Genomic DNA, 27,182 nt, shown 5'->3' with positions numbered 1-27,182 from the left:
CCCCGGGTCCAAATTAGAACATGTGGATGCATCTTATACATGGCTACTAGATCAATGGTCCAAATCTATGGCCTTGAAAATCATGTCCAGTTTTCATCTTTATCATCCCCACTCAAGAATTTGCCACAAGATGGGTAAATTCCCATCTCTTCAAACATTTGGAATTCAGTGCAATCCCTGCTCCAGTGATAATCTCCATACAGAAAGTACTCTGCTCTAGGAGGTACAGTTATCATGGCATTGGTATCCACACACCATGAGCTACTTCCACTCATGCCATTTCCTTCTCACAGGATGCCCTTCTTACTTCACCAAGTCCTATCTTTTCTCCAAAGGCTCAGACCAAGGTCCAGGCTCCTTCATTAAGCCTTCCCTGATATTCCAGCCTCCTCTCCCAAGCAGCATTTGCTCTTTCAAGTTTTACTTAGCATTTAGCTTCTGTACTGGGAAATCCATGGAGCTGCAGTTGAGGCTACATCGATGCCTGGAAATAAGTGATTGAGCGTGGGACTATTCAACCACAGCCTGCTAAATAGGGAGGCTCCACCCTATCAGATAGTGATTAATCAATACATTGAAATCTTCCTGGCTTGGGGAGGTTAAAATCATCATGGGAAAGACATCTTGAGAGGTAAAAATGGAATGCCAGAAAGGTAAATAAAAATGCTTGCTAGATGATAAGTTACCTGAGAGAAAGAATTTTTGCCTGTTTTGTTCACTATCATATTCTCGAACTGTAGTGGATCAGCATTCAACTGATAATTATTCAACTGATAATTATTGAATGAATGAATGAGACAATGAAACAAAGCTATAACTTGGAAATCAGAGATACTGAGAAACAGATAATTAGACACATATGAAAATCAGAATGGCAGTGTGTGAAAAGAGAATGGCTGCAATTATAACCCAAGGCTCTCCCCTACCGCTTGAGGATAGCTAGCATGGTACACACCTTGAAAGACAGAAGTCCTTGCTGTTTGTTTAAAAATATGTGCTACTAGACTACATTCCTCTTGAAGCAAGAGCTGTCTCTTGTGTCTCCCTGTATCTCCAGGTTTAGCATAGGGCCCTGACTGTGTTTGCAGGGCAGTGTTTAATGAAGAGCGATCAGAGTCAGATAGGAGATACTTGGACAATAACTCAGAGTTCACAGGCTGCTAATGACATTAAGCAATATCATCTTGGTATCTGGAGGTTCACGAAAAGGCAATTTCCATTATAGAAATGCTATGGAAAACACTTTAGAGGCTTTACAAATCACTCCCTGTAGATGCCCCCTATTTTAACAATATGCTCTGAAAAGGTTTGTGAGTAGAGCTGTGCTTTTTTATGTTTTCCAAAACATTTATTGTTAGGGTCACTTAAGTAGCAAGCATCTGGGGTGACATTAGCATAGAATCAATTTTGCAAAAATTCAACTTAATTCAATTTTCCAAAGGTGATAGCCTGTAAGACCAAAGTCTAGGATGGTGATGGTTATGGAGTGAACATGTTGTATTAAGAGGACATCTTTCAAAAGTTGATATATTTGGTTGGTGTTATTAAGTCTTTTTTTTTTCTTTTCAAAATTTGCACCCTTTATTTAGGTTACTTTACACTCTTAAAAATTATTCATTTATTTATCATTCAAAGTATTTTTTAAACTGCAGTATAACTGCTTTACACTGTATGCACACACACATTATTTATTAATTAAAAGGTATTCATTATTTATCAAAGTATTTTTTAAACTGGAGTATAAGTGCATTATTACCACGTTGTCTTATTTCCTGCTGTGAACATGAATCAGCTATACGTACACATATACCCCCTCCCACTCCCCCAACCTACCCCTCTAGAGAGCTATATTTTTAAACGATCAGAAGAGAATTTCCATAAAGATCACAAAATATTAATCACAGTTAACATTTAGAAGCTCCTGATATGTGGTAGAAATTGTTCTAGGTGCTTTTCACATAGCATTTCTAAGATTAACATCTGGCCGAAGTGACTATTATTGTCCTCAGATTGAAATACAGAATGATAAAAGAGCTTGTGTTGTGCTTGATGTTTATTTCCTTCTTAGAAGACATGGGAAATGCAGTACTCTAGAGCAGTGATTCTTACCCGTCTGGGAGTTAGCGCTAAGGATGCCTCCCTTACGAAATGCCCAAATACACTGTGGAAGAGACACAGGTCTAAATCACCAACCTCCACGTCTCCCTTAGAAACACAGCCTTCATTTCGCAACAATGTGCCCAGCTGAAAAGCCACAATTTGCCAAACTTCTTTGCTGATGGGGTGGGGGTGGGGGGGCCCATGTGAATAAATTCTGGCTAAAGGCAGAAGTTACTAGTTGAGTATCCCCAAAAACCCTACTTTTAAAAGGGAATCTGATTCGTTTGGAAGGCCATTTTACTTCTTCCCTTCTTTCATCTTTCTACCCGGAATGTGGAAACGAAGCTGGGTGATGTGGTGGCCAGGCAACCTTTACAATGGAAGCTACATGCTCAAGAAGGCCGAGCAGAAAAATAAAGAAGCCTGGACCCCTGATAACATGATAGAGCCACTAACCAGCCTCTCCCTGCTCTCGCTGGGAATCTCACATGGCTGGGGAAAAAAAAGCCCAAACGTTCGCTTTGAATGTGGCATAGTATTTCAAAGCGTGCTTAGCTTACCCCAAGCCCACTGGTGGGCCAAGAAGGCTGTGGTATAAGAAGCCATGCTCCAAATAAAACCCATCTTGTCATTCAGCCTCGTTGAGGACAGATTCAAACAGCGAATCCTGTTTTTGCCCCGAGGCAAAGGAATCTTAGAGAATGGAATACATATATCGCACTCCCGATTTTAGTGGAAAGAGGCAATCTGTTGCATTTGAAAGAGGTGAAATAAACTAGAACAATATATTGGCTACTACACTTAACAGGATCGGAAAATATTAATGAACAGAAATATTCACATACCCCTCCCTCTTTAGAGCATCTCCTTTATGGTTTCCTGGACAGATGAAGATAACAGGTAAAGCAGAGAGAATCTGGGACACTCAAGGACAAGCTTAATTTACATGAGAAGGTCCAGGGAGTTCTGGACAGAAAAGACTGGAATAGATGCTGACTAGGAGAAAGCAGGGGCCGCGCAGGATAGGTTTGAGAGAGGTTTTTTAGAGTTCAGAGACTGGAAGGAGAGAGATTTTAGGGGTAGTGTCTGTCATCTATGTTATATTGAGAGATCTGTTAAGAAGTTTTGTTTTATATATATATATAACATATATATATATACACACACATAGCTTTATATAAACATATATATGTGTATATACACACATATGTGTATATACATATATATATATATATATATGGCTGCACTAAATCTTAGTTGCAGTATGCCAACTCTTCATTGAGACATGTGGGATTCTAATTCCCTGACCAGGGATCAAACCTGGGGCCCAGGCATTGGGAGCTAGGGATCTTAACCACTGGACCACCAGGGAAGTCCCTTGCTTTATATTTCACATGTAATCCACCTTTGGTATTTTTGAGAGACTTCCTAAAGACATAATTTGCTTTTCAATTATTTTTTGGTAATAGGGCTATTTGTCTTAGGGAGATGAGCCCAAAGTGGAGACAGAAACATTGGACTCTATGCAAATTACAAATGGGACCGTGAGGGTGAAACATCTGCTTATCTTACACTGTCTGGGTCAAAATATGCTGTTGGGAGAAGAATGGTTGAACCTAGCATTTAGAAAATATTTATGCTTTTTAGACTCTCAGAGGTAATCCCGAGAGCAGTGAAAACCATGAATGAGGAACAAAAATAAGTTAGAAAAACTAATGCCTGGACTAAAAAATAGTCCAGTTTGGTCCTGATTGAAAGTTAAATGGGAGCTAGAGAAGGAGTCTAAGAAAGATGTTACAATTAAATATGAAATGAGGAAAGGAGGGAATACTAACAACTGAACAGTGTTCTTCTTTTCACAGTTAGGATTTTTATTAATTTTTAAGAACACTTACCAGAATACTGAGCAGCTGGTTGCATGTTGCCCACATTTCTTCTTTGGTCTTTATAATCTGGGGGTGGCCTTGTCAAATGTCTGTTTATTTGATCTTGTGGAGCAATTTTCTCCTAGAAAACACAAATGAAAATATAATAAACTGCATTGTTAGTTTCCCACTTGTAAAAATGTATAGCTGTTATTCAAAAACGTAAGAATATTATTATTCAAAAGGTAACAAATTCTGAATAAATACTGTTATTCAAAAGGTAAGAACAATTTTGCAGTCATAGTCAAGAATCATGGATCTTAGTTTTTTGGTTTTTTTTTTTTTTCATGTTTTCAAGTCAGTGGCGAATCATGGACCTTACTTAGAGACTGATCTTTTAGATTTCAATTTCCTTCATAAAAGTTTAGTTTCTACCTCTCGTTAACATGCAACATGTATTTTGAGTCTAGTAACTACTCTCATTTTCTTTACTATGCAATTAGCTTTCAGAGAGGACAGATTTTCTGTGACTTCACAGATGGGTATTTCTAGTTTTGTTTTGTAGCACACCTGATATACTTTGGTACCTTTATGTACTTCTGGCCCCACCATGTGTGGAAGTTGTAGGAATAAGACTGTCAGACAAAATGCAGGACACTCAGGTATTCTTTGTTTTTATTGGCTAAATTTGGCAACCTGAGAGATAGGAGGAGATAACCTATCAGGCAACTGACATAGGCATTCTGTGCATATTATCTCATTTTCTCCTTGATAAGGTTGGTTAGGGCAAAGGCTAATAGAATTCTGCCAAGAGAATGCACTGGTCATAGCAAACACCCTCTTCCAACAACACAAGTGAAGACTCTACACATGGACATTACCAGATGCTCAACACTGAAATCAGATTGATTATATGCTTTGCAGCCAAAGATGGAGAAGCTCTATATAGTCAGCAAAAACAACACCGGGAGCTGACTGTGGCTCAGATCATGAAATCCTTATTGCCAAATTCAGACTTAAATTGAAGAAAGTAGGGAAAACCACTAGACCATTCAGGTATGACCTAAATCAAATCCTTTATGATTATACAGTGGAGGTGAGAAAGAGATTTAAGGGACTAGATCAGATAGAGTGCCTGATGAACTATGGACAGAGGTATGTGACATTGTACAGGAGACAGCGATCAAGACCATCACCATGGAAAAGAAATGCAAAAAAGCAAAATGGCTGTCTGGGGAGGCCTTACAAATAGCTGTGAAAAGAAGAGAAGTGAAAGGCAAAGGAGAAAAGGAAAGATATTCCCATTTGAATGCAGAGTTCCAAAGAATAGCAAGGAGAGATAAGAAAGCCTTCCTCAGTGATTAATGCAAAGAAATATAGGAAAACAAAAGAATGGGGAAGATTAGAGATCTCTTCAAGAAAGTTAGAGATACCAAGGGAACATTTCATGCAAAGATGGGCACAATAAAGGACAAAAGCAGAAGATATTAAGAAGAGGTGGTAAGAATACACAGAAGAAATGTACAAAAAAGATCTTCATGACCCAGATAATCACGATGGTGTGATCACTCACCTAGAGCTGGACATCCTGGAATGTGAAGTCAAGTGGCCCTTAGAAAGCATCACTACGAACAAAGCTAGTGAAGGTGATGGAATTCCAGTTGAGCTATTTCAAATCCTGAAAGATGATACTGTGAAAGTGCTGCACTCAATATGTCAGCAAATTTGGAAGACTCAGCAGTGGCCACAGGACTGGAAATGGTCAGTTTTCATTCCAATCCCAAAGAAGGGCAATGCCAAAGAATGCTCAAACTACCACACAATTGCACTCATCTCACACACTAGTAAAGTAATGCTCAAAATTCTCCAAGCCAGGTTTCAGCAATATGTGAATCCTGAACGTCCAGATGTTCAAGCTGGTTTTAGAAAAGGCAGAGGAACCAGAGATCAAATTGCCAACATCCACTGGATCATTGAAAAAGCAAGAGAGTTCCAGAAAAACATCTATTTCTGCTTTATTGACTATGTCAAAGCCTTTGACTGTGTGGATCACAATAAACTGTGGAAAATTCTGAAAGAGATGGGAATACAAGACCACTTGACCTGCCTCTTGACAAACCTATGTGCAGGTCAGGAAGCAACAATTAGAACTGGACTTGGAACAGTAGAGTGGTTCCAAATAGGAAAAGGAGTACATCAAGGCTGTATATTGTCACCCTGCTTATTTAACTTATATGCAGAGTACATCATGAGAAATGCTGGGCTGGAGGAAACACAAGCTGGAATCAAGATTACCGGGAGAAATATCAATAACCTCAGATATGCAGGTGACACCATCCTTACGGAAGAAAGTGAAGAGGAACTAAAAAGCCTCTTGATGAAAGTGAAAGAAGAGAGTGAAAAAGTTGTTTTAATGCTCAACATTCAAAAAATTAAGATCATGGCATCTGGTCCCATCACTGCATGGGAAATAGATAGGGAAACAGTGGAAACAGTGTCAGACTTTATTTTTCTGGGCTCCAGAATCACTGCAGATGGTGACTGCAGCCATGAAATTAAAGAGTCTTACTCCCTGGAAGGAAAGTTATGACCAACCTAGACAGCATATTAAAAAGCAGAAACATTACTTTGCCAACAAAGGTCCATCTAGTCAAGGCTATGGTTTTTCCAGTGGTCATGTATGGTTGTGAGAGTTGGACTGTGAAGAAAGCTGAGCGCCGAAGAATGGATGCTTTTGAACTGTGGTGTTGGAGAAGACTCTTGAGAGTCCCTTGGACTGCAAGGAGATCCAACCAGTTCATCCTAAAGGAGATCAGTCCCGGGTGTTCATTGGAAGGACTGATGCTGAAGCTGAAACTCCAATGGTTTGGCCACCTGATGTGAAGAGCTGACTCACTGGAAAAGACCCTGATGATGGGAGGGATTGGGGGCAGGAGGAGAAGGGGACGACAGAGGATGAGATGGCTGGATGGCATCACCGACTGGACGGACACGAGTTTGAGTAAACTCCAGGAGTTGGTGATGGACAGGGAGGCCTGGCGTGCTGCGATTCATGGGGTCGCAGAGTCGGACACGACTGAGCGACTGAACTGAACTGAAGGTTGATTATTCCCACTTATACATAAGGAATGGAAGTGTTAGGTAGGAAGTTAGGCCTGAGGGGTGGCCTGTCCGAAAAGGATGCATACTGATCTCTAAACCCCACCCCAGACAGGCCCCAAGGCGGTACAGAATTCACAGATACGCTGCAAAATAACCAGAGACGGGGCCAACTCCTGCGCATGCGCCCTAGGCACCCAGTAATATAAACTGACCACTGGGGCGTCTCCAACTCCAGGGCATGGCCATTGATGCAAAGTTGTGTCCTCAAGTGACCTTAGGCAGCCGGGAGTCTATTAAGGGTTCATAAATAGTCTATACACACATGCATCTGATTATAACAGTCTGAATTATGGGAAAGACAATCTGTTGTTATGTAACTCGCAACTGTCAATCAAAACTGTCAGTCCACGCCCACCTAAATGAATATGTAAAAGCCGCGTCTTTAACAACCTCCCCCACTCCGCCCCCACCTCATCCTTCTGGCGCCAGTATCTCCCTGGGCATGGCACACCTCTCTCTTGAGGTTCTCTTTCTGTTCCTTCTTCTCTTTCTGTTCTTCCTTCAATAAACTTGTTTCGGCCATGGGTAAGACCTCAGCTTCTTCTTTGTGTCTTTACCAAGGCCCACGGAGGGAGGGTCCTTTTCGACCTCCCGAAATCCATGGGCAGAAGTTCCCTTAGGTTGAGTAACGTGTCCATCATCACACAGTAGCAAAACTGAAACCCGATGCTGAGTCAAAAACTTAGGCTTTCTGATCACATGATACAAGGTTCTCTCGCTGCTTTGTTTCTCTGCACCCCATTCTCAGAGTCCAGACATTTCCCAGATTCCCTTCTTTTCTTCTTTCTGGTATCAGCCACCTTTAGATCTTTAGAGTAGGTGAGTTTGGAGGCAAACAGAGGAAATGGGGGCATTCTTTTTATATGAGGCCAAGTGTTAGTCACCCAGTCGTGTCTGAATCTTTGCAACCCAATGGACTGCAGCTCCTCAGGCTGCTCTGTCCGTGGAATTCTCCTTCAAGAATACTGGAGTGGGCTGCCATTCACTTCTCCAGGGGACCTTCCCAACCCAGGGATCGAACACGGGTCTCCCGAGTTGCAGGCACATTCTTTATCATCTGAGCCACCTGGGAAGGCCCATGTGAGGCCAAAGAACATCACCAATGCAATAGGGAAGAGCAAATCTAACTCCATGTTAGCTCTGCTCCTCTTCCTTCAACCTTTGTGCTCTGCTGGCTGTGCTTAGTCATGCTGGCTCGGCACCTTCTGAAAAAGAATGTTGCCTAGAGCCTGAAATGTATTAGATATCCCATTCTTGGGGATCTGATCTTTAAAAGTCCATTCATACAGAGATAAAAAATTGCAGAACAGATAATGACGTCTGTCTTCTTAGAGGTTTTCAGGAACATTGTCACCTGACCTACCTGGACAGTTGCAAAAGCAAAGAATTCTGACACCAAGAAGTTTGCCATAACTGACCACTCCCTCCCTCACCTTGCCTTTAGAAGTGCTTTGCTGAAACCCTTCTGGGGTTACGGAGTTTTGGGGCATGTGCCACCTGTCCCCTTGGCCCTGCAATAAATCTTTCTCTGTTCCAAGCTCTGACGTTTTGTGTTGCTTGCACTCACTGTGTGTCAGGGACATGGATTTGTTTTCAGTAACAGGAACATACCTGTTGGGTTTACCATTCGTTGGAGGGAGGACGAAAACACATCACGAGGGACAATAGAGTATCTCAGCAGAACTGTATTAGAATATTACAGGATTTGGGCTTTGATTGGGTGACTTAGGGTGGGTCTAAGGAAGCGAGGATTTGTTCTAGGTTATAAGCAATCAGAAAGTGAGGTTGATTCTATCACTGAGTAAAAAACTATATGTCATGCATTCAGCAAAAGATGGGATATTTTCCTATTTTGTGAATTGCACAATGACCTTGTATGTGTTTGTTTGTAGATAAAATTATGAAGTGGCCTTCTTTTGTCTCATTTTATCATGTCTCAGAGCAATACTGTCTGAGCTTCACATTCTGTAAAACTGTTTAAGTCCAACAGAAAACAAAATAGCCTGGCTGTGAGTTTCATATCAGTTCTGGACACCAGGAAATGCTTTTGTCTTTCTCAGTATGGATCAGGAAGTTTATAGAATTTTTCACTGCAACTTTACATGAAGCTCAAAGGAACTCAATTTTTCGAAGATAAAAAAAATTGGCACAAGTTCAGTTCAGTTCAGTCACTCAGTCGTGTCCGACTCTTTGTGACCCCATGGACTGGAGCACGCCAGGCCTCCCTGTCCATCACCAACTCCCGGAGTTTACTCAAACTCATGTCTGTCCTGTCGGTGATGCCATCCAGCCATCTCATCCTCTGCCATCCCCTTCTCCTCCTGCCTTCAATCTTTCCAAACATCAGGGTCTTTTCCAATGAGTCAGTTCTTCGCATCAGGTGGCCAAAGTATTGGAGTTTCAGCTTCAGCATCAGTCCTTCCAATGAATATTCAGGACTGATCTCCTTTAGGATGGACTGGTTGGATCTCCTTGTAGTCCAAGGGACTCTCAAGAGTCTTCTCCAACACCACAGTTCAAAAACATCAATTCTTTGGCACTCAGCCTTCTTTATGGTACACTCTCACATCCATACATGACTACTGGAAAAACCACAGCTTTGACTAGATGGACCTTTGTTGATAAGGTAATGTCTCTGCTTTTTAATATGCTGTCTAGATTGGTCATAGCTTTTCTTCCAAGGAGCAAGCGTCTTTTAATTTCATGGCTGCAGTCACCATCTGCAGTAATTTTGGAGTCCGAGAAAATAAAATCTGTCACTGATTTCATTGTTTTCCCCTCTATTTCCCATGAAGCGATGGGACCGGATGCCATGATCTTAGTTTTTTGAATGTTGAGTTTTAAGCCAGCTTTTTCACTCTCCTCTTTCACTTTCATCAAGAGGCTCTTTAGTTCCTACTTTCTGCCATAAGGTTGGTGTCATCTGCATATCTGAGCAGATGATTGCTGAGAATCAGCAATCCTGATTCCAGCTTGTGCTTCATCCAGCCCAGCATTTCGCATGATATACTCTGCATATAAGTTAAATAAGCCAGGGTGACAGTGTACAGCCTTGTACTCCTTTCCCAATTTGGAACCAGTCTGTTGTTCCATGTCCAGTTCTAACTTTTGCTTCTTGTCCTGCATACAGATTTCTCAGGCAGGTAAGGTGGTCTGGTATTTAAGAATTTTTCCATCTCTTTAAGAATTCCCACAGTTTGTTCTGATCCATACAAAGGCTTTGGTGTAATCAATAAAGCAGAAGTAGATGTTTTTCTGGAACTCTCTTGCTTTTTCGATGATTCGATGTTGGCATTTGATGTATGGTTTCTCTCTTTTCTAAATCCAGTTTGAACATCTGGAAGTTCTTGGTTCACGTACTGTTGAAGCCTAGGTTGGAGAATTTTGAGCATTACTTTGCTAGCGTTTGAGATGAGTGCAATTGTGTAGTAGTTTGAACATCCTTTGGCATTGCCTTTCTTTGCAATTGAAATGAAAATCTTTTCCAGTCCTGTGGCCACTGCTGAGTCTTCCAAATTTGCTGGCATGTTGAGGGCAGCACTTTCACAGCATCATCTTTTAGGATTTGAAATAGTTCAACTGGAATTCCATCACCTCCACTAGCTTTGTTCGCAGTGATGCTTCCTAAGGTCCCCTTGACTTCACATTCCAGGATATCTGGCTCTAGGTGAGTGATCACACTATCATGGTCATCTGGGTCATGAAGATCTTTTCTGTATAGTTCTTCTGTGTATTCTTGCCACCTTTTCTTATCATCTTCTGCTTCTGTTAGGCCCATACCATTTCTGTCCTTTATTGTGCCCATCTTTGCATGAAATGTTCCCTTGGAATCTGTAATTTTCTGGAAGAAATCTCTAGTCTTTCCCATTCTATTGTTTCCCTCTATTTTTTGCATTGATCATTGAGGAAGGCTTTCTTATCTCTCCTTGCTATTCTTTGGAACTCTGCATTCAAACGGGGATATCTTTCATTTTCTCCTTTGCCTTTCGCTTCTCTTCTTTTCACAGCTATTTGTAAGGCCTCCACAGACATTCATTTAGCCTTTTTGCGTTTCTTTTCCTTGGGGGTGGTCTTGATCACTGCCTCCTGTACAATGTCAGGAACCTCCATCCACAGTTCTTCAGGCACTCTGTCTATGAGATCTAATCCCTTGAATCTATATCATTTCCACTGTATGATCGTAAGGGATTTGATTTAGGTCATACCCGAATGGCTTAGTGGTTTTCCCTACTTTCCATAATTTAAGGCTGAATTTGGCAATAAGGAGTTCATGATTGGAGCCACAGTCAGCTCCTGCTCTTGTTTTTGCTGATTGTATAGAGCTTCTTCAGCTTCGGTGGCAAAGAATGTAATCAGTCTGATTTCAGTATTGACCATCTGGTGATGTCCATGGATAGAGTCATCTCTTTTGTTGTTGGAAGAGGGTGTTTGCTATGACTCGGGCGTTCTCTTGGCAAAACTCTGTTAGCCTTTGCCCTGCTTCATTTTGTACTCCAAGGCCAAACTTGCATGTTACTCCAGGTATCTCTTGACTTCCTACTTTTGCATTCTAGTCCCCTATGATGAAAAGAACATCATTTTTGGGTGTTAGTTCTAGAAGGTCTTGTAGGTCTTCATAGAACCATTCAACTTCAATTTCTTAGACATTATTGCTCGGGGCAAAACCTTGGATTACTGTGGTATTGAATGGTTTGCCTTGGAAACGAACAGAGATCATTCTGTTGTTTTTGCAATTGCATCCAAGTTCTGTATTTCAGACTCTTGTTGACTATGATGGCTACTCCATTTCTTCTAAGCGATTCTTGCTCACAATAGTAGATACAATATAGTTACAGAAAAATCAATAAATAGAAAAGAAAACCTTGTAACAGATGGATAAATTAGATGGAAGTCAAATGTGGTCTACCTAATTTAGAACCCACTTAAACCATGTATTTCTCAGTTTCCCATCAAATTCCAAACCTTCTAAGTTGAATAAATCAACTATAAAGGGGAAAAGAAAGTGGCTTTAAAACAACAACAAACCAAATTCAAATTCTTGTTTCTAAGGAGAAAGACTTGAAAGGCTCAGAGGGAATTTGGGGCATCAAGTAATTCATATAAAACACAATTTTGATGAGCTAAGTGTAAATGAATCAGAAACATATGGCTTACATTTCTTTTAAACATCGGTTTACAAATTAAGGGAAAAAGTGGTTGGTGAAACTCTTTCTGGTTTTGCCCAAGCCCTAAATGTTCAAGAAACAGCTTGAGATGTTCCATGAACCCAAATGTGGTGATATTCAACCACTCCTGCTGTAAACCATTGTGCAAGCTGACAGTTTTGATTTTTATGCCAAGCATGGGACTTTCTGAAGTCTTCTCTTTTTCAGAGGCATCCATCCTATTTTCTTACGTAATTAGGTGTTTTTGTTCAAGAAAACAGAATTCATGCACATACACATGTGATAATTAGGCCCTTGGTTCTCCATTAAGGACTAGATTTCAAATCTGGATTTATTTTCGTATATATTCAACCTACTTATTGATGTTTTGTTCTCCTGAGGGGTTACTTAGGTTGTTCAAAGAGTAGCATATATATCTCTGGAAACCGAGTTTCTTAAAGTACTTGTTCAGAAATGAGTTAGAGTTCCTGGCCTTAAACATGGGCTGGGATAGGACTGCCACCTTGTCACTTTATGGTGCTCCCTTTGTGGTGAAGAGCTACACTGAATGAAGCCTGCTCCATTTGCAAGAGAATGGCATCCCCATTCTAAGCAAGTGTAAACCCACAGACCACCCCTGTGAACTATTTCTGTGCAACATGAAATTTAACTTCACAACTGGTGTCTCATATTCTGGTATCTTGGACCCGAAAAGCTAACATAGAAATCATCTTCTGTGGCCCATATCTGTCTTGCTTCAGTTTTTCCATCTCAAAATGTAAAATGTGGACAATTCTAGGACCTCCCTCAAACTCCCCTTGAAAGGATTAATCCTTTTAATTCTGTAAAAGCTCCACATGGTGCCTGGCACGTACATAGTAGGTACCCAAAACACGTTGGTAATTCTGATGCCCGTTGTTAACAAGTTCTACTCATTTCTCTTCTTTGTGTCTCACTGGTGGGAGAATAATAGAGAATAAGGATAATACACTTTTATGAGAAAAATGTCTCAATTTAGGAGTCTATCTAGTCTTGCCAACTGACTGCAAATGACTACAAAGCATATGCTAATGTAAAGCGGCATCAAAGACGGTTTCTTCCTGGATATGCTAAAAAGCACAGGCACCCTCAATGGTGGCCAAACAAAAAGAAATGTGAATGGCTTATAAAAATCACAAAAACAGCAGCCTCATTCCCATTCACCTCCCATAGCTTATGCCCCTGCCCTTTGCACCTGCCCCAGTGGTGACTCAGCCGGGGCTCCACAGGAGCCAGGATGGGGCCGGGTCAAGACCCTCAGGGGACTTCTCCTCGCCTTTTAATGCGAGCTGAAAATCCAGAAATTCAGCCTCTGCCTGCTGTAAGTCAACAAATTAGTAGTGTTGATGGCAATGATGAACGTGCACCCAGTGAGCCAATCTTAGATGATCTGCTTTTTTCGTCTACTGCCCTTGTTTCCAAGCTGTATTGTTTATTGTTAGGTAGTTAGAATAGGGAAAAGGAGTCCAAAATGGCGATGGCTAAAAGACAAGGAAGGGAAAAGCCCGCGAAAATAGAACAGAGGAAGGTCAAAGGAAGGTCCGAGGACCGGATTGAGGACTTCAGGTAGAACAGCGCTCCTGCCTAAGCCCAATTTGCATAGGGCAGGCCCAGGGGGAAGAAAAAAAACATATAAAAAGAGGAGCCAAAGGGCTCCCTCTCTCTCTCCCCCACACCTGCATATGCTCTTTCTCTCTCTCCCACCCCCACCCCCCACCACCCCGCACGCTGGCGCGCTCCTCCACTCTCTTCTCTTCTTCGAGGATGGATTCTCCTGCTACCTTCTAAATAAAATAGAGCTGTAACACTGATTTGTCTAAGAGCTATGACACGGTTTGTCCAAGACCCGAGAGCTGTGACATGCCGAGGGGACTTTAATGTCTGTCACTCCAAATCTTTGTTGTGACGAGACAGAGAACCGAGGAGCATACACTCGCCTGACATTTATGAAGGTCATCAGAAGGGAGGGAGTGGGTAGGAGGAATGGAGTTTTCAAAACAATGATTTGTGGTAGAAATTAGTTGTGTCATTTAGCCATCCGGTCAGTGGGTCCCCTATACCTTAGGGCAGCATTCAAGTTCACCTGTAAGTTTGTTTCTCACTATTCCTTATTTGAGTCAAATAAATTTATTTCTCACTATTTCTTTTCACATGCTCTGGACTCTAAAATTAATTCCATTTTGTCATATCTTTAAAAAAAGATTGTTATATTGTGATTTATATTTTTCACTATAAATTAAATATTTCATAATACAGTCTCAAACTAACCAACAAATACACACATTAGGCTATCCCTTTTGGTCTCTTTACCAACTGAGCTATCAGAAATGGCAACCCACTCCAGTATTCTTGCCTGGAAAATTCCATGGACTGAAGAGCCTGGTAGGCTATACAGGCCATGGGGTTGCAAAGAGTTGGACACAACTGAGCGACTTCACTTTTGGTCTCTGGCCACCCTCAACCCAGGGATCAAATCTGTAACTCCTGCATTGTAGGCGGCTTCTTTACTGTCTGAACCATCAGGGAAGCCCCCCCCCAAAACCAACTCTTTGGGACCCCATGGACTGTAGCCCACCAGGCTCCTCTGTTCATGGGATTTCCCAGGCAAGAATACTGGAGTGGGTTGCTATTTCCTTCTCCAGGGAATCTTCCAACCCAGGGATCAAACCTATGTCTCTCTCATTGGCAGGCAGAATCTTTACCACCGAGCCTCCTGGGGAGCCCTTTATACCTTTATTATAATGCAAATCAAATCTGAATCAAGTACTTATTTGTTGCTAAGTTACTTCAGTCATGTCTGACTCTGTGCGACCCTATGAACCGTAGCCTGCCAGGCTCCTCTGTCCCTGGGATTCTCCAGGCAAGAATACTGGAGTGGGTTGCCATGCCCTCCTCCAAGGGATCTTCCTGAACCAGGGATTGAACCCACATCTCTTATGTCTCCTGAATTGGCAGGCAGGTTCTTTACCACTAGTGCTACTTGGACAGTGCTTATTATGCTGCAAATCAAGTCTGAATCAAGTACTTGTTTAAAATGCTTTGAAGTCCTCTCCATTGCTTTTCAGACAGTGCAAATTCTGATTTGCAAATGCCTCTGGTCTCTGATCTCTGGCTTCCCTAACTTTCATTCCCTATCTGTGTATACATGACCTCCCTCAGCAAGCCCAGTATGTTGTATACTTCATTGTGCCCGAGTCTTTGAATATGCTGGTTCTTCTGGTTGGACACTCCCCTGTTCTTCCTTCCATCTCCTTCTTCACCTTCAGATCTTCGGTAGCTATAACTTCCTCTCTGAAACCATTTCTGGTAGTTCCCACATCACAGTATTTAATCATATATATTACAATTGCCAGTTTGACACCCCCAGAAGGCTATAAGCTCCTTAAGGACAAAGACAGGGTTGTCTTGTTTATGGCTGTAGCCCCATTGTGAATTAGTAAATGTTTACCAAATGAATTATAGCCCTTATTACACCTGGGCCTCTGCTCACTGCAAAGCTCCTTGAGGATAAATTTGTCCTTATTGTATTTTCTGTGTACCTTAGCTCTATCAATCTGGAAATGGTTAATTTTCCTCTTTCTTCTTTAATTCGGCCAAGCAGTTTGAAAGGAATGAAGAAAATCTGGAGAAAGGGCTTTGGTCTTAGGAGGCAGGAAGGGTTTGGATCAGCTGTTGAATGTATGAGTTTGAGACTACAGAAGGGACGAGCAGATACCTGGGTAATAGGTGGGAGAGAATGATCTTGCCTTTAAGGTAAGGCCACTGAAATGTGAAGAAAGTGGGAAATACACTTTCAGTTTCCTTAAAAAAAAAAAAAAATCTACTCTGAGATGCTTTATTTTGGAAGCCAAATTTTAAGTTTTGGAACTCCACACTGGCTTTTAAAGCTGCTTTGAGAACTCTTTTATCTCTAAAATCAGTTTGGATTTGAGTTGATTAAAGTTTTGTCCCTATTTTCTGCCCCTCGGCACTGGGGAACAACACTGGTTTCTTTTTCCTGATTCCAAGGCCCATGTGGTGGTTCTGAACATTCCTGGGCTGGGCAGGGCTAATCAGTCCAGGTGCTGTGGATTCCAACTGTCCAGCACCTGGTAAATCAAGTTGTTTTTTTTTTTTTCCCCCTGAAGCACTTTATGTATGGAATTAATCTCTCTTACAGTCAAGACACCCTTGTTGCTGTGCCATAGACGGACACATATACAAGTGCAGCAAGTAGAAATGGAAACTGATGAATTCCCTCTGTTGGGTGAACAGGTATGCACAGTAGGAATTAGGAGAACATTTTACCGCATCAGCCAGCATCTGCTGCTGGAGGAGAAGCTGCTGTTTCTGCTCCATGATCTGCCTCTGTAGAGTCTGTTTCTTTCCCATCAATTGCTGATTCAACAGTGATTGCTGGGAGTTCATGTAACCACTTCCAGTGTTTGGATTTGAGCAGGGGTTGGGACTTGGACTGGGGCCCGCGTTCTGGCCTACCACAGAGTGTTGATCCTGAAAAAGAGAAAGGGAGGGGGGCGGAAAGCTACTGTGAATTAAAAGAAAAAAAGTCACGCCGAGATCATAAGCTTAGATTCCAAACATTTTTCAGCTTGTTAAGATCAAACAAGGTTAATGGGTTGGAGATCAGAGAATCGCTTTTTAAATGTAGGAGAAATAATTGCATGTCACAGCAACCAAAGCAGCTGGGTTAATGACATTAAGGAACTGGAAAAGCTCTCATATGACTCTGATGGTGGAACCTCCACATTCCAGAAGGTGTTTATAGAACCTCAAAGAAAATTGTCGTAAAAACATAAGGCAAACCTCTCAATTGCTCAGGAACAAACACATCATAAAGTAACAAGTTCCTCCTTTTCCCTAAAGTTAGCCCATATCATGGCTGATCCTGCAATAAAAATCATTTCAATTCATGTATTTAAATGTTGAATAACCATTTTGGACAGAAAGGGCCTAGCTTTCTGTGATAAGGAGAACCTGTGAGTTTCTATTTCACAAACACTAAAACTTGTTAGGGATTTCACCTTTCAGGGGTTTGTTTCCCTGGTGGCTCAAATGATAAAGAATCTGAAAAAAAAAAAAAAAAGAATCTGCCTGCAATGCAGGAGACCCAGGTTCAATCCCTGGGTTGGGAAGATCCCTGGAGGAGGGCATGGCAACCCTTTCCAGTATTCTTGCCTGGAGAATTTCCTGGATAGAGGAACCTGGAGGGTTAGTGTCCAGATTTGTTAATTTTCCTCCCTGATCAATAAGACAAGAACTGCAGCATATCAAATTAAAAGAACACCACTGACAATTAGAAGTTATTGGTCAAAGACTCACAGTTGCATATTAAATAGTATTGGTGAACTGCCATTCTGATTTGAGGTATCTATCAATCTTTCGGCATTGACAGGTCAGGACACTGAAGGGCACAAAGCTAAACCCAGCCAGAGATTTTACTAATTCCTAATGGTGTGTGCGTGTATAGGATTGATCTGTACACTGTTGGGGTTACAAGAAAACTAGAAAACATAGTCCTCATTTTGGAGAATTTACCAGGAAGAAATTACATGTTTACACATCAGATACAAGAAAATATAAACTCAAGTTTTAGATAAATGATACAAGTACTAAATCAAAGGGTCTGCCTTGCTCCAGAAACTCCGAGGCTACAGATCAGGTACCTACTCAGGCGATTCTAATGCTCATGGGTCCAGAGAATGCTCTTTGAGAAACACTAGATACATGGGAGCAATAAAATCCAACTTTCATTCCCACCTGGACTGTGTGAGGTTACAAGAGATTAAAAAGATAAAGCAGCTCCCATGATGTCTGATGAGTGGTAAGCAGTAGGTACTCCATGTATGGACTTGCCTTCTCTTTCTTTAGTTATCTGTTGAGCTTAAAAAAGAAAGAAAAAGCCACCAGTCCAAAGCCTGGGTATGTATGTGGTCTTGCTTCAGTAGTCCCTGGGGATACAGAGTTCACCAACTGCCTCAAAGGCAAAGGTATACAAAATAATTCTAAAATGACCATGCACTAAGGTTTGTTACAGGCCAGTCACTGTGCTTAAGGGGCTTCCCAAGTGGCTCAGTGGTAAAGAATCTGCCTGCCAACGCAGGAGACCTGGGTTCAATCCCTGGGTCGGGAAGATCCCCTGGAGAAGGAAATGGTAACCCACTCCAGTACCCTTGTCTGGGAAACCCCACAGACAGAGGAGCCTGAGGGGTCACAAAAGAGCCAGACACGACTGAACATGAGCATGATATACGCTGTGCTGAGTGGCTTAGTGTATGGCTCAGCTGGCTTAATGGCTCAGGTGATTTATTTCAATTCTTCCTCCTCACAGAACAATGAGCAAGAACTAGCGTTTTCATCCTAATTTTGCAGATGAGAAATCTGCCTCTGAGAGATCACTTGGCTTTAAGTAGCTGAGGAATATTAAGCGAGGCCTGCCTGACTCCAGAAATCCAGTTCTCAATCACTACACTGTCTCTTAGTTGAGTCAGGAAAGATAGAGCTTCATACTCTGGGCCAAGCCATCTCTCTGTGTAGCAAACGCGTGTTGAGCATTCCTTTCAGGGGTGACTCTCAATCAGGCACCTGGAAAGGGCATGTTTTGGGGAGAAAGGCAGAGCTGGGGGGACTGGTGGTCCTCCTCACCCGTTCATGAAAAATAATTAGAGTCAGCACTGAGGTAGGAAAGCTCTGACAAACCTAGACAGCATATTAAAAAATAGAGACATCACTTTGCCAACAAAGGTCTGTATAGTCAAAGCTATGGTCTTTCCAGTAGTCATGTATGGATGTGAGAGCTGGAACATAAAGAAGGCTGAGTGTCAAAGAACTGATGCTTTCAAGTTGTGGTGCTGGAGAAGACTCTTGAGAGTCCTTTGGACAGCAAGGAGATCAAACCAGTCCATCCTAAAGGAAATCAACCTTGAATATTCACTGGAATGGCTGATGCTGAAGCTGAAGCTCCAATACTTTGGCCACGTGATGTGAAGAGCCAACTCACTGGAAAAGACCCCGATGCTGGGAAGGATTGAGGGCAGGAGGAGAAGAGGGCAACAAAGGCTGATATGGTTGGATGGCATCACCGACTCAATGGACAAGTATTTGAGCAAATTCCAGGAGATGGCGAAGAACAGGGAAGCCTGGGATGCTGCAGTCCACGGGGTCGCAAGGAATCAGACATGACTGACTAGACAACAACTGAGGCAGGAACATCCTCTGAGCAGCTTAAAGGAACGGAACTGTTCCTAACACATCTGTGCCCAACGTTCAGTCAGAGCTCTCAGCCTTAAATCTATTACGACTCTTGGGAAAGATGGTTCTGCAAGCCACCAAGACTCTCCCTTGGAGTGTGCATCTCTTGTGTGGATTAGGGGTTCAGTTTAGGGTCCTGCTACTTTGCTCTTTGCTGTGCTGTTTTTATCATCCAATTTGACAGAGCAATCAGTATACATTTACTAGGTACTCTGTCTTAATTTCCTTGTGTAAAATGAAGGTAATTTTATTTATGACCTAAGATTAAGCTGGATGAAATTTAGAACAGTTCTAGGCACTAGATGAATTGTAGCAATTACTATTTTTCTTATTTCCCTATTGCTGTATTTGTGTGGAGCAGAGATATTTTGGAAACAGCTGCTTTTGTGAAGGAGCTTGGGCTGTATGCACACTTGGACTGCATGTGTGCTGTGTTCAGCGCCCATCATTTTAGAAACACCGAGAGGCTCATGCTCTGCAGGTGGCCACAGTCCCCACTGCTCCTTATTTTATTACTTGCACCCTTTCCCCCTCATTTCTATTAGTTATCTGGCCCACGTGCACATTTGAAGTTAAGATCTCTGGCTTTATATTTTAAAGAAGACATACAGATGGCCAACAGGCACATGGAAAGATGCTCACCATCCCTCATTATTAGAGAAATCAAAACTATACTGTGGTATCACCTCACACCAGGCAGAAAGACCAACATCAAAAAATCTACTAACAATAAATGGGAGAGGATATGGAGGAAAGGGAATCTTCCTGTTGATGGGAATGTACACTGGTGCAGCCCCTGTGGAGGACAGTTCCTAAAAAAGCTAAAGATAGAGTTACCAGTGATCTGGAAGAGATGAAAATTCTATTTTGATGGGTGATTTTTAATAATTTTATTTAGCAAATATGATTTAGTATCTATTGTGATTCAGGTACTATGCTAAATGCAAACTGTACAAAGAAGAATGACCTATTTTATTGTGTATTGATTGGAAGTTAATTTTTTACAACTCCATGAAATTAAAGGAAAATTAATATAATTAAATAACTGTTGGCTGTATTGGTAAGTAGAATGTTAAAGCAATTAAGAGAACTGATTGTTGTTGATTTCAGCATTATACTCCATGAAAACTGTTTTAGCAGAAACGTTAAATTTAAAAAAATAATTGGAAAAGATACATGCACCCCAGTATTCACAGTGGCACTATTTACAATAGCCACGACATGGAAATAGCCTCCATGTCCACCAACACTTACATGGATAAAGAAGATGTGGTATATAAGCAGGCATGTGTGCTCTATAGCTTCAGTTGTGTCCAACTCTTTGTGACACTATGGGCTGGAGCCCATCAGATTCCCCGTCCATGGGATTCTCCAGGCAACAATACTCAGGTGGGTTGTCATGCCCTCCTCCAAGGTAACTTTCCGACTCAGGGGTCAAACTGGCATCTCCTGTGGCTCCTGCATTGCAGGTGGATTCTTTCCTGCTGAGCCACCTGGGAAACCCATGTGTGCCTATATGTACACACACACACACACACACACACACACACACACACACAATGGAATATTACTCAGCCATAAAAAGAATAAAATTATGCCATTTACAGCAACATGGATAGATCTAGAGATTATCATACTAACTGAAGTAAATCAGACAAATATATGAAACACTTATATGTGGAATCTAAAAAAATGATACAAATGAACTTATTTACAAAACAGAAACACATTCTCAGACATAGGAAAAAAAACATAGTTACCAAAGGGGACAGGAGTATGAAGAAAGGGATAAATTAGAAATTTGGGATTAGCAGATACTACTATACATAAAATAGGTGAACAACAATGTCCTACAATAGCACAGGAAACTATAATCAATATCTTGTAATGAATTATAATGGTTTCTATAATATTTTGTATAATATTGAATATACATATAAATATGTGTGTGTGTGTGTGTGTGTCTGTGTGTTAGTTGCTCAGTTGTGTCTGACTCTTTTTGACCACCATGGACTGTAGCCTGCCAGACTATTCTGTCCATGGAATTCTCCAGGCAAGAATATTGGAGTGGGTTGTGATTCCCTTCTCCAGGAGATCTTCCTGACCTAGGGACCAAACCTGCAGGCAGATTCTTTACCATCTGAGCCACCAGGGAAGCCCATATGTGTATATATGGGTTTATGTATATATATATGAACTGAATCACTTTGCTGTATACCGCAAACCAACACAACACTGTAAATCAACTACAGTTCAATTAGAAAAGGATCTCCGGGGACTTCCCTGGGGGTCTGGTGGTTAAGATGCCGCAGTCCCAATGCAGGGAGCATCGATGAACTATCTCAGGTGCTGCGCAGCATGGCCAGAAAAGAAAAGGAATCTCTGTGGCTTACATTTTATCTGGGAATCTATGATACATGCACCACAAACACCACATATATACTGAAATTTACTGCAGTAAAAAGCAATGTATAATAATCTGCATTAGGTGGTATGACACTAGTGCCTGAGGATTAAAGTCCAGATCTCCTTATGCCCAGTCTTGTCACCTGCACATCCATCCATTAATGAATTTGATAAATTTTACTGAGTATCTCCTATGTGCTAGGCAGTCTTCTATGTTCTGAAGACTAAGAACATATTTAGGAGGAAAACAAAGAGAAAGAAGAGTGGTGGACCGAATGCTTGATGTTGGCAGAATTGGTGAACACCATCAACATAATTTCCAGTGAAATCTGGAAAGCCACCCTCTGCTAAGATTTATAAAAGATCTGCATGCCAAGAAAATGTAACTCTGTTTCTTCCTCTCTCTAATCAAACAGATGGACTCTGCCAAATTTAGTCTCATTCCTTTACAATACTAAAAGATACAAAAATAAGGACAGGCTCTCTTTTGGAGTTTTGTAGATTTTTAAACCTTGTAGTCTGTAGCCCGTGGGCCTTACCGTGTATTCTACCATACACGTTCTTTCTGCTCATGATGGAAGGAATATTCGGCTGCCGCTACATTTTTTTGCCCTTATGTTAGCTATGAAACACAAAACACCTCCTTACACAGGCTTGCTGTCATTGCCAAGATGTTGTGCAAACTTTAGTACATAAAATATTTTGAAAGAAAAATATGCTCCCATCCGTTGGCTTTGATTTCCATACTCAGCCTCACTCTTTGCCTTACACTCAGCCCATGAAGAACTTGACTTAATAGAAACCACCTGTTTCTCCTTCAACACTCATTTTCTCCTCAAAAGCTTGAAGACCGTGGTAAAAGGGCACAATCTCAGCCTCTACGTGACAGTGTGTGTGTGTGTGTGTGTGTGTGTGTGTGTGACTGTGAATGAATTAAGCTATTTCTACTAATGTCATCTTTTATATGCTAGAAAACTTATTTCCCAGAGACTAGTGCAAATTATGAACTTGAATGATCTTTCATTTTGTGTGGGTTTTTTTTCTGTTTTTCCAATAAATTACGGTGTTTGATGCTAACATACAAAACAGGCTTCTGATCCTATCCTCCTGGGATTTAATATAAATTTACGTTTAATATGCACTTATAGTTTTCCACATCTGACTGTGTGTGTATGTACGTCTGTGATATGTATTTAAGATTTTGAATTTCTTTTAGAGCACCGGCTCAGCCACTGAGTTAGGGTTGTATGCCAAGTACTTAAACATGGTTAAAGATTCTGAATTTTCATTTCAGCCCTGCGCAGGACTGCTAGACTTGTATCTTTTTAATAAAATTCTGCCAATAATCAAGCTATATCTTCAGAATTATTATCTTCCTCTACTCTTATTCATTCAACAGATAATTTGTTGAACACCTATGGTGCCTCATGCCTTTCTCGGGCCCTGGGGATCAAAAACCACTCAGCTGGTTGAAAAACCCTGAAGTTTGTCTATCCTTCCAAGTTTTCGAACTGGACTATGGATGGGGAATTTATTTTCCAGAATGGTCTTGAGGATGTTAGGAGATCATGTACATGATCAAACCTTTTAGCTGGATAAATCAAAACATGCTCACAAGTGAGTGGCAGTGTGTAAGGTTGATTAATGTTTATAGGAAACTGGATACATATTTTACTGTATGGAAAATATGGTAAACGTATACTTTCCAAATGAGTTACTTTATTGACTTCAGATCTTGTCCATGGATCAGCATGGGAAGCACTAACTTGACAAGATCACAAACTGTGTCAGTGAAATCTGGCAGAAGATTAAGGAAACACCTGAACTCTTCTAAATGAGAACCTCTTTTCCTTAGAGGACAAATTACCTGTCCTTATTATCACCTAAGGACTTCCCCGGTGGCTCATTGGTACAGGAGACGCAGGAGACTTGGGTTTGATCTCTGGGTTGGAAAGACCCTCTGGAGAAGGGCATGGCAACCCACTCCAGTATTCTTACCTGGAGTAGCCCATGGATAGAGGAGCCTGGAGGGCTACAGTCCATAGCATCGCAAAGAGTCAGACACGACTGAAGTGACTGAGCATGCATGCATGCCTTATCACCTGTTTCCCTTTAAACATTTTCAAGTCCTTTTGAAAAAAATGTCCAAAGTAAAAATTAGAAGCAAACCCCACTATTTTAGTCCTAACAGCTAATTCACCAATACCCTCTTCTTTACAATTTTCAGGCATAAAATAATTAAAGAGTATGTATGAAGGAAACCCCACAAACCTCAGTAACAAACACCAGAGTATAGACCTGGCCCCAGGTCTGACTGATAAAATGGCTCTGTAAGTCCTGGTCAATATGTGAGCGATCTTTTTTAAGATCTTTTTAAAAAATGTTAGCTAATAAAAATGCCAGAATTTCCTCTTTCATTTGAAAGGCATGCAGGGGTTCTGTGAAGCAGGATTGATTTCAGCAAAAGGTAGGATGGCGTCCAGTTAGACATGTCCTAAAGCAGCAAACAAAAATATCCTTAGTTGTATTGAAGTATGTTGAAAAATTAAGACTCATTGAATTCAGTCAGCTTTACTGTTAAAGCAGTTTTGTGGGCTGAACAGTGACATAATAAGTTTCACAAAGCAAGAAGTTATCAGACAACCATTGTTCTCTTAATATTAAAAAAAAAAAACAAACTAATAATCTGGGCATCTGGGTAAAATGAGCTCTCTGTTTCTCTTGACTTATTCTGGAAGGGGAGTATATAATGGTTTTTTTTCCCCACAAAAATGAAGTAATGTAAGTTACTTAGGATCCATGAGAGTGTTTTGGCGGGGGATGACTGCCCTTTCTTTTTCTTGGCTCCTAGAGCGAAGCATCTGCAATTTGCAAAACAAATTCAAGATAAAGTACCCAGCTGGGCAAGTCTGTACAGTAGGTCTAACAAACTGGTTTGCTGTTTCAATCAATCTTTCTCTTTCCCTCCCTTGTCTCTTTCCCTCTTCTTCTTTCCCTGTCTCCGTGAACTAACAGCTCAACTGTTCCTCCAGGCTATTCATCTTCTGAGCTATCTGCTTATGAAGCCATTTATTTATCTCTATGCCTGAGAAACAAGCTGCCTTAACTGTTTCAGATTCCCGACAAGACCGCAGGCCCACTTAAGATATTTATTTGGGGGTATGGAGGGTGAGGTGGCTGTGAGTGGCTACAATAAATGAAAAGTTATTGTTTGACACAACAACAACGGTTACAATGATAAGAGAACGAAGATCAGGAAGTCCTCCAGGAAACAACCTTTAAACAGAAAGACTGGAGGGATACAACGCTGCTGTCTTTGGGTTTCCAATCATTTATTTCAAGGGTCGTTAAACTATGACATGATCAGTTGAATCCAACTCGCTACCTTTTTTGGTAAATAAAATTTTATTGGAACATAGCCATACACATTCATTTATATATTGTCTGCAGCTGGTTCCACGCTGTGACACAGTTGAATAGTTCTGACAGAGGCCTTATGACCCACAAGCCTAAAATATTTGCTATCTGGGCCTCTGTGGAAAACAATGTGCTGACCTTCGCTCTATTTGGCTGTACTATCCAAGTCATGCTAAGTATTTTGGTCTTTTACATTAAACTGATAAAGTGCCTTAGAGGAAAGTACCCAGCAATTTTGGTAGGAACTGGCAAATTGGGAATTAAGAAATATCTATCATGAGGTCACCAACTTATAGCATCACTGACTCAACGGACATGACTTTGAGCAAACTCCGGGAGATGGTGAAGGAGGGGAAGCCTGGCATGTTTCAGTCCACGGGGTCGGAAAGAGTCGGACACAACTTAGCAAGTGAACGAGAAGAACAACAATCACGAGATCTGTTTACAATAGCCCTCCAGTCCAGCCACCACTGCAAGTAGTGGAAACTGAAAAGCGACTTACATCATTCATCCAACTGCATTTTACAGTTGAAGACACTGTCCAGAAAGGTTAAGGAATTGACTTATAACAAAGTTACAAAACCCAATGAAAAGATGAAAAACCATATCCAAATCCAGGGAAATACATTAAAGAGAAATGAATGGAATAAAGTCTATATGCTTGACAGAATGATAGCTTGTCGGATACAACTAGCTCGCTGGGGGTTGGGGGATGGGTCCGGAGCTATTGAAAGGTAGAATATGCAAACACAGAAGGATGTATTTCGATTAATGTTTTTGTTTATCCTTTGGAACTCTGAACAGTAACTGCTTTTCTCTTCTATTTGATAGGGCATTTTTCTTTGCTTTGCTCAGAACCTTCTCCTCTACCCCGCAGGGAAACCCTGGTCACATGTTTACAATCTGTTTGGTTCAAATGATTAGAATGAGTTTGTGGTCACTGTAGAGTTCATTCTTCAGATGTTACCTAATTTTCAAGTCACCCGAACACTGTGTCTATTCTTAGCCTCTGGGGTGGACATTTACTTTGGGTTGGCACAGAAGAACAGTTCCATGAGGGAGGAAGCAGCATTCAGGTGGGAGCGTGGCCAGGAACAAAACGTCAGCGGGTCAGGATGGAGTGGGAAGTGTTTGGTAACTCAGGGGAAGAAATGAGAACGTTTTCTTAAAAGAGAAACTCTTCAACTTCAGAAGGGCTCTTTGTGGCAGACCTGAAATGTCTGCTCTGTAACAGCTTTTTGCTTGCTCCCCCTAGAGCAGTGGTTTCAAACTTCTCTTTGGATAACAGTGTCTGCTGAGGATTTTACAAAGCTGTGGATTCGGTCTCTACGGCCCTCCCATCAAGTACACACACAGCCAACAATTTCGTTTATAATTTCAAGGTGCTTACAAATCTTTAAAACATTCACAGACCATCCAGAAACCTCAGGTTGAGCACTCCACCTCCCATCCCTCAAAGGTTGGTGTTTAGGAAAGAAGAGAAATGATTTCCCCCTTGGATATACTCTCTATACTGCAAGTCTGGGTTAAAACCATTCATGGATCCTCCCTGCCTTTGGAATCAATCCTAACTTCCCCAGATAGTAGAGAATTAAGGCCTTTTATGATCTGGCCTCTGTACGTTTCCTCCCATTTCATCTGTCAACATGCCCTTTATTTACTTTACACCATAGTGATATTAAACCACTCGAAATCCTCCAGTATCCCAGACCTCTCTCTCCTCTCCACAATTTTCTATGTGCTTACATCCTTTCTGCCTGGGAGACTCTTCCCATGTCCTTCCCTACCAAGTAAACACTCA

The 27,182-nt window shown here is 41.3% G+C and overlaps 1 protein-coding gene across 1 annotated transcript in view; it reads right to left on the bottom strand.

The window, feature by feature from the left end:
* Positions 1 to 27,182, bottom strand: part of MAML2 (mastermind like transcriptional coactivator 2) — a 397,278-nt gene that overhangs the window by 4,712 nt on the left and 365,384 nt on the right. Inside the window, exons 3-4 of the mRNA XM_043897378.1 lie at positions 16,598 to 16,801; positions 3,996 to 4,107 (exon numbers count right to left, since the gene is read on the bottom strand). Coding sequence (XP_043753313.1) covers positions 3,996 to 4,107; positions 16,598 to 16,801 — 316 coding nt within the window. The remainder of the gene's footprint in view (positions 1 to 3,995; positions 4,108 to 16,597; positions 16,802 to 27,182) is intronic.

This window comes from Cervus elaphus, chromosome 1 (assembly GCF_910594005.1).
Source record: "Cervus elaphus chromosome 1, mCerEla1.1, whole genome shotgun sequence".
NCBI lineage: Eukaryota > Metazoa > Chordata > Mammalia > Artiodactyla > Cervidae > Cervus > Cervus elaphus.
This window is presented reverse-complemented; position numbering and strand designations above follow the sequence as displayed.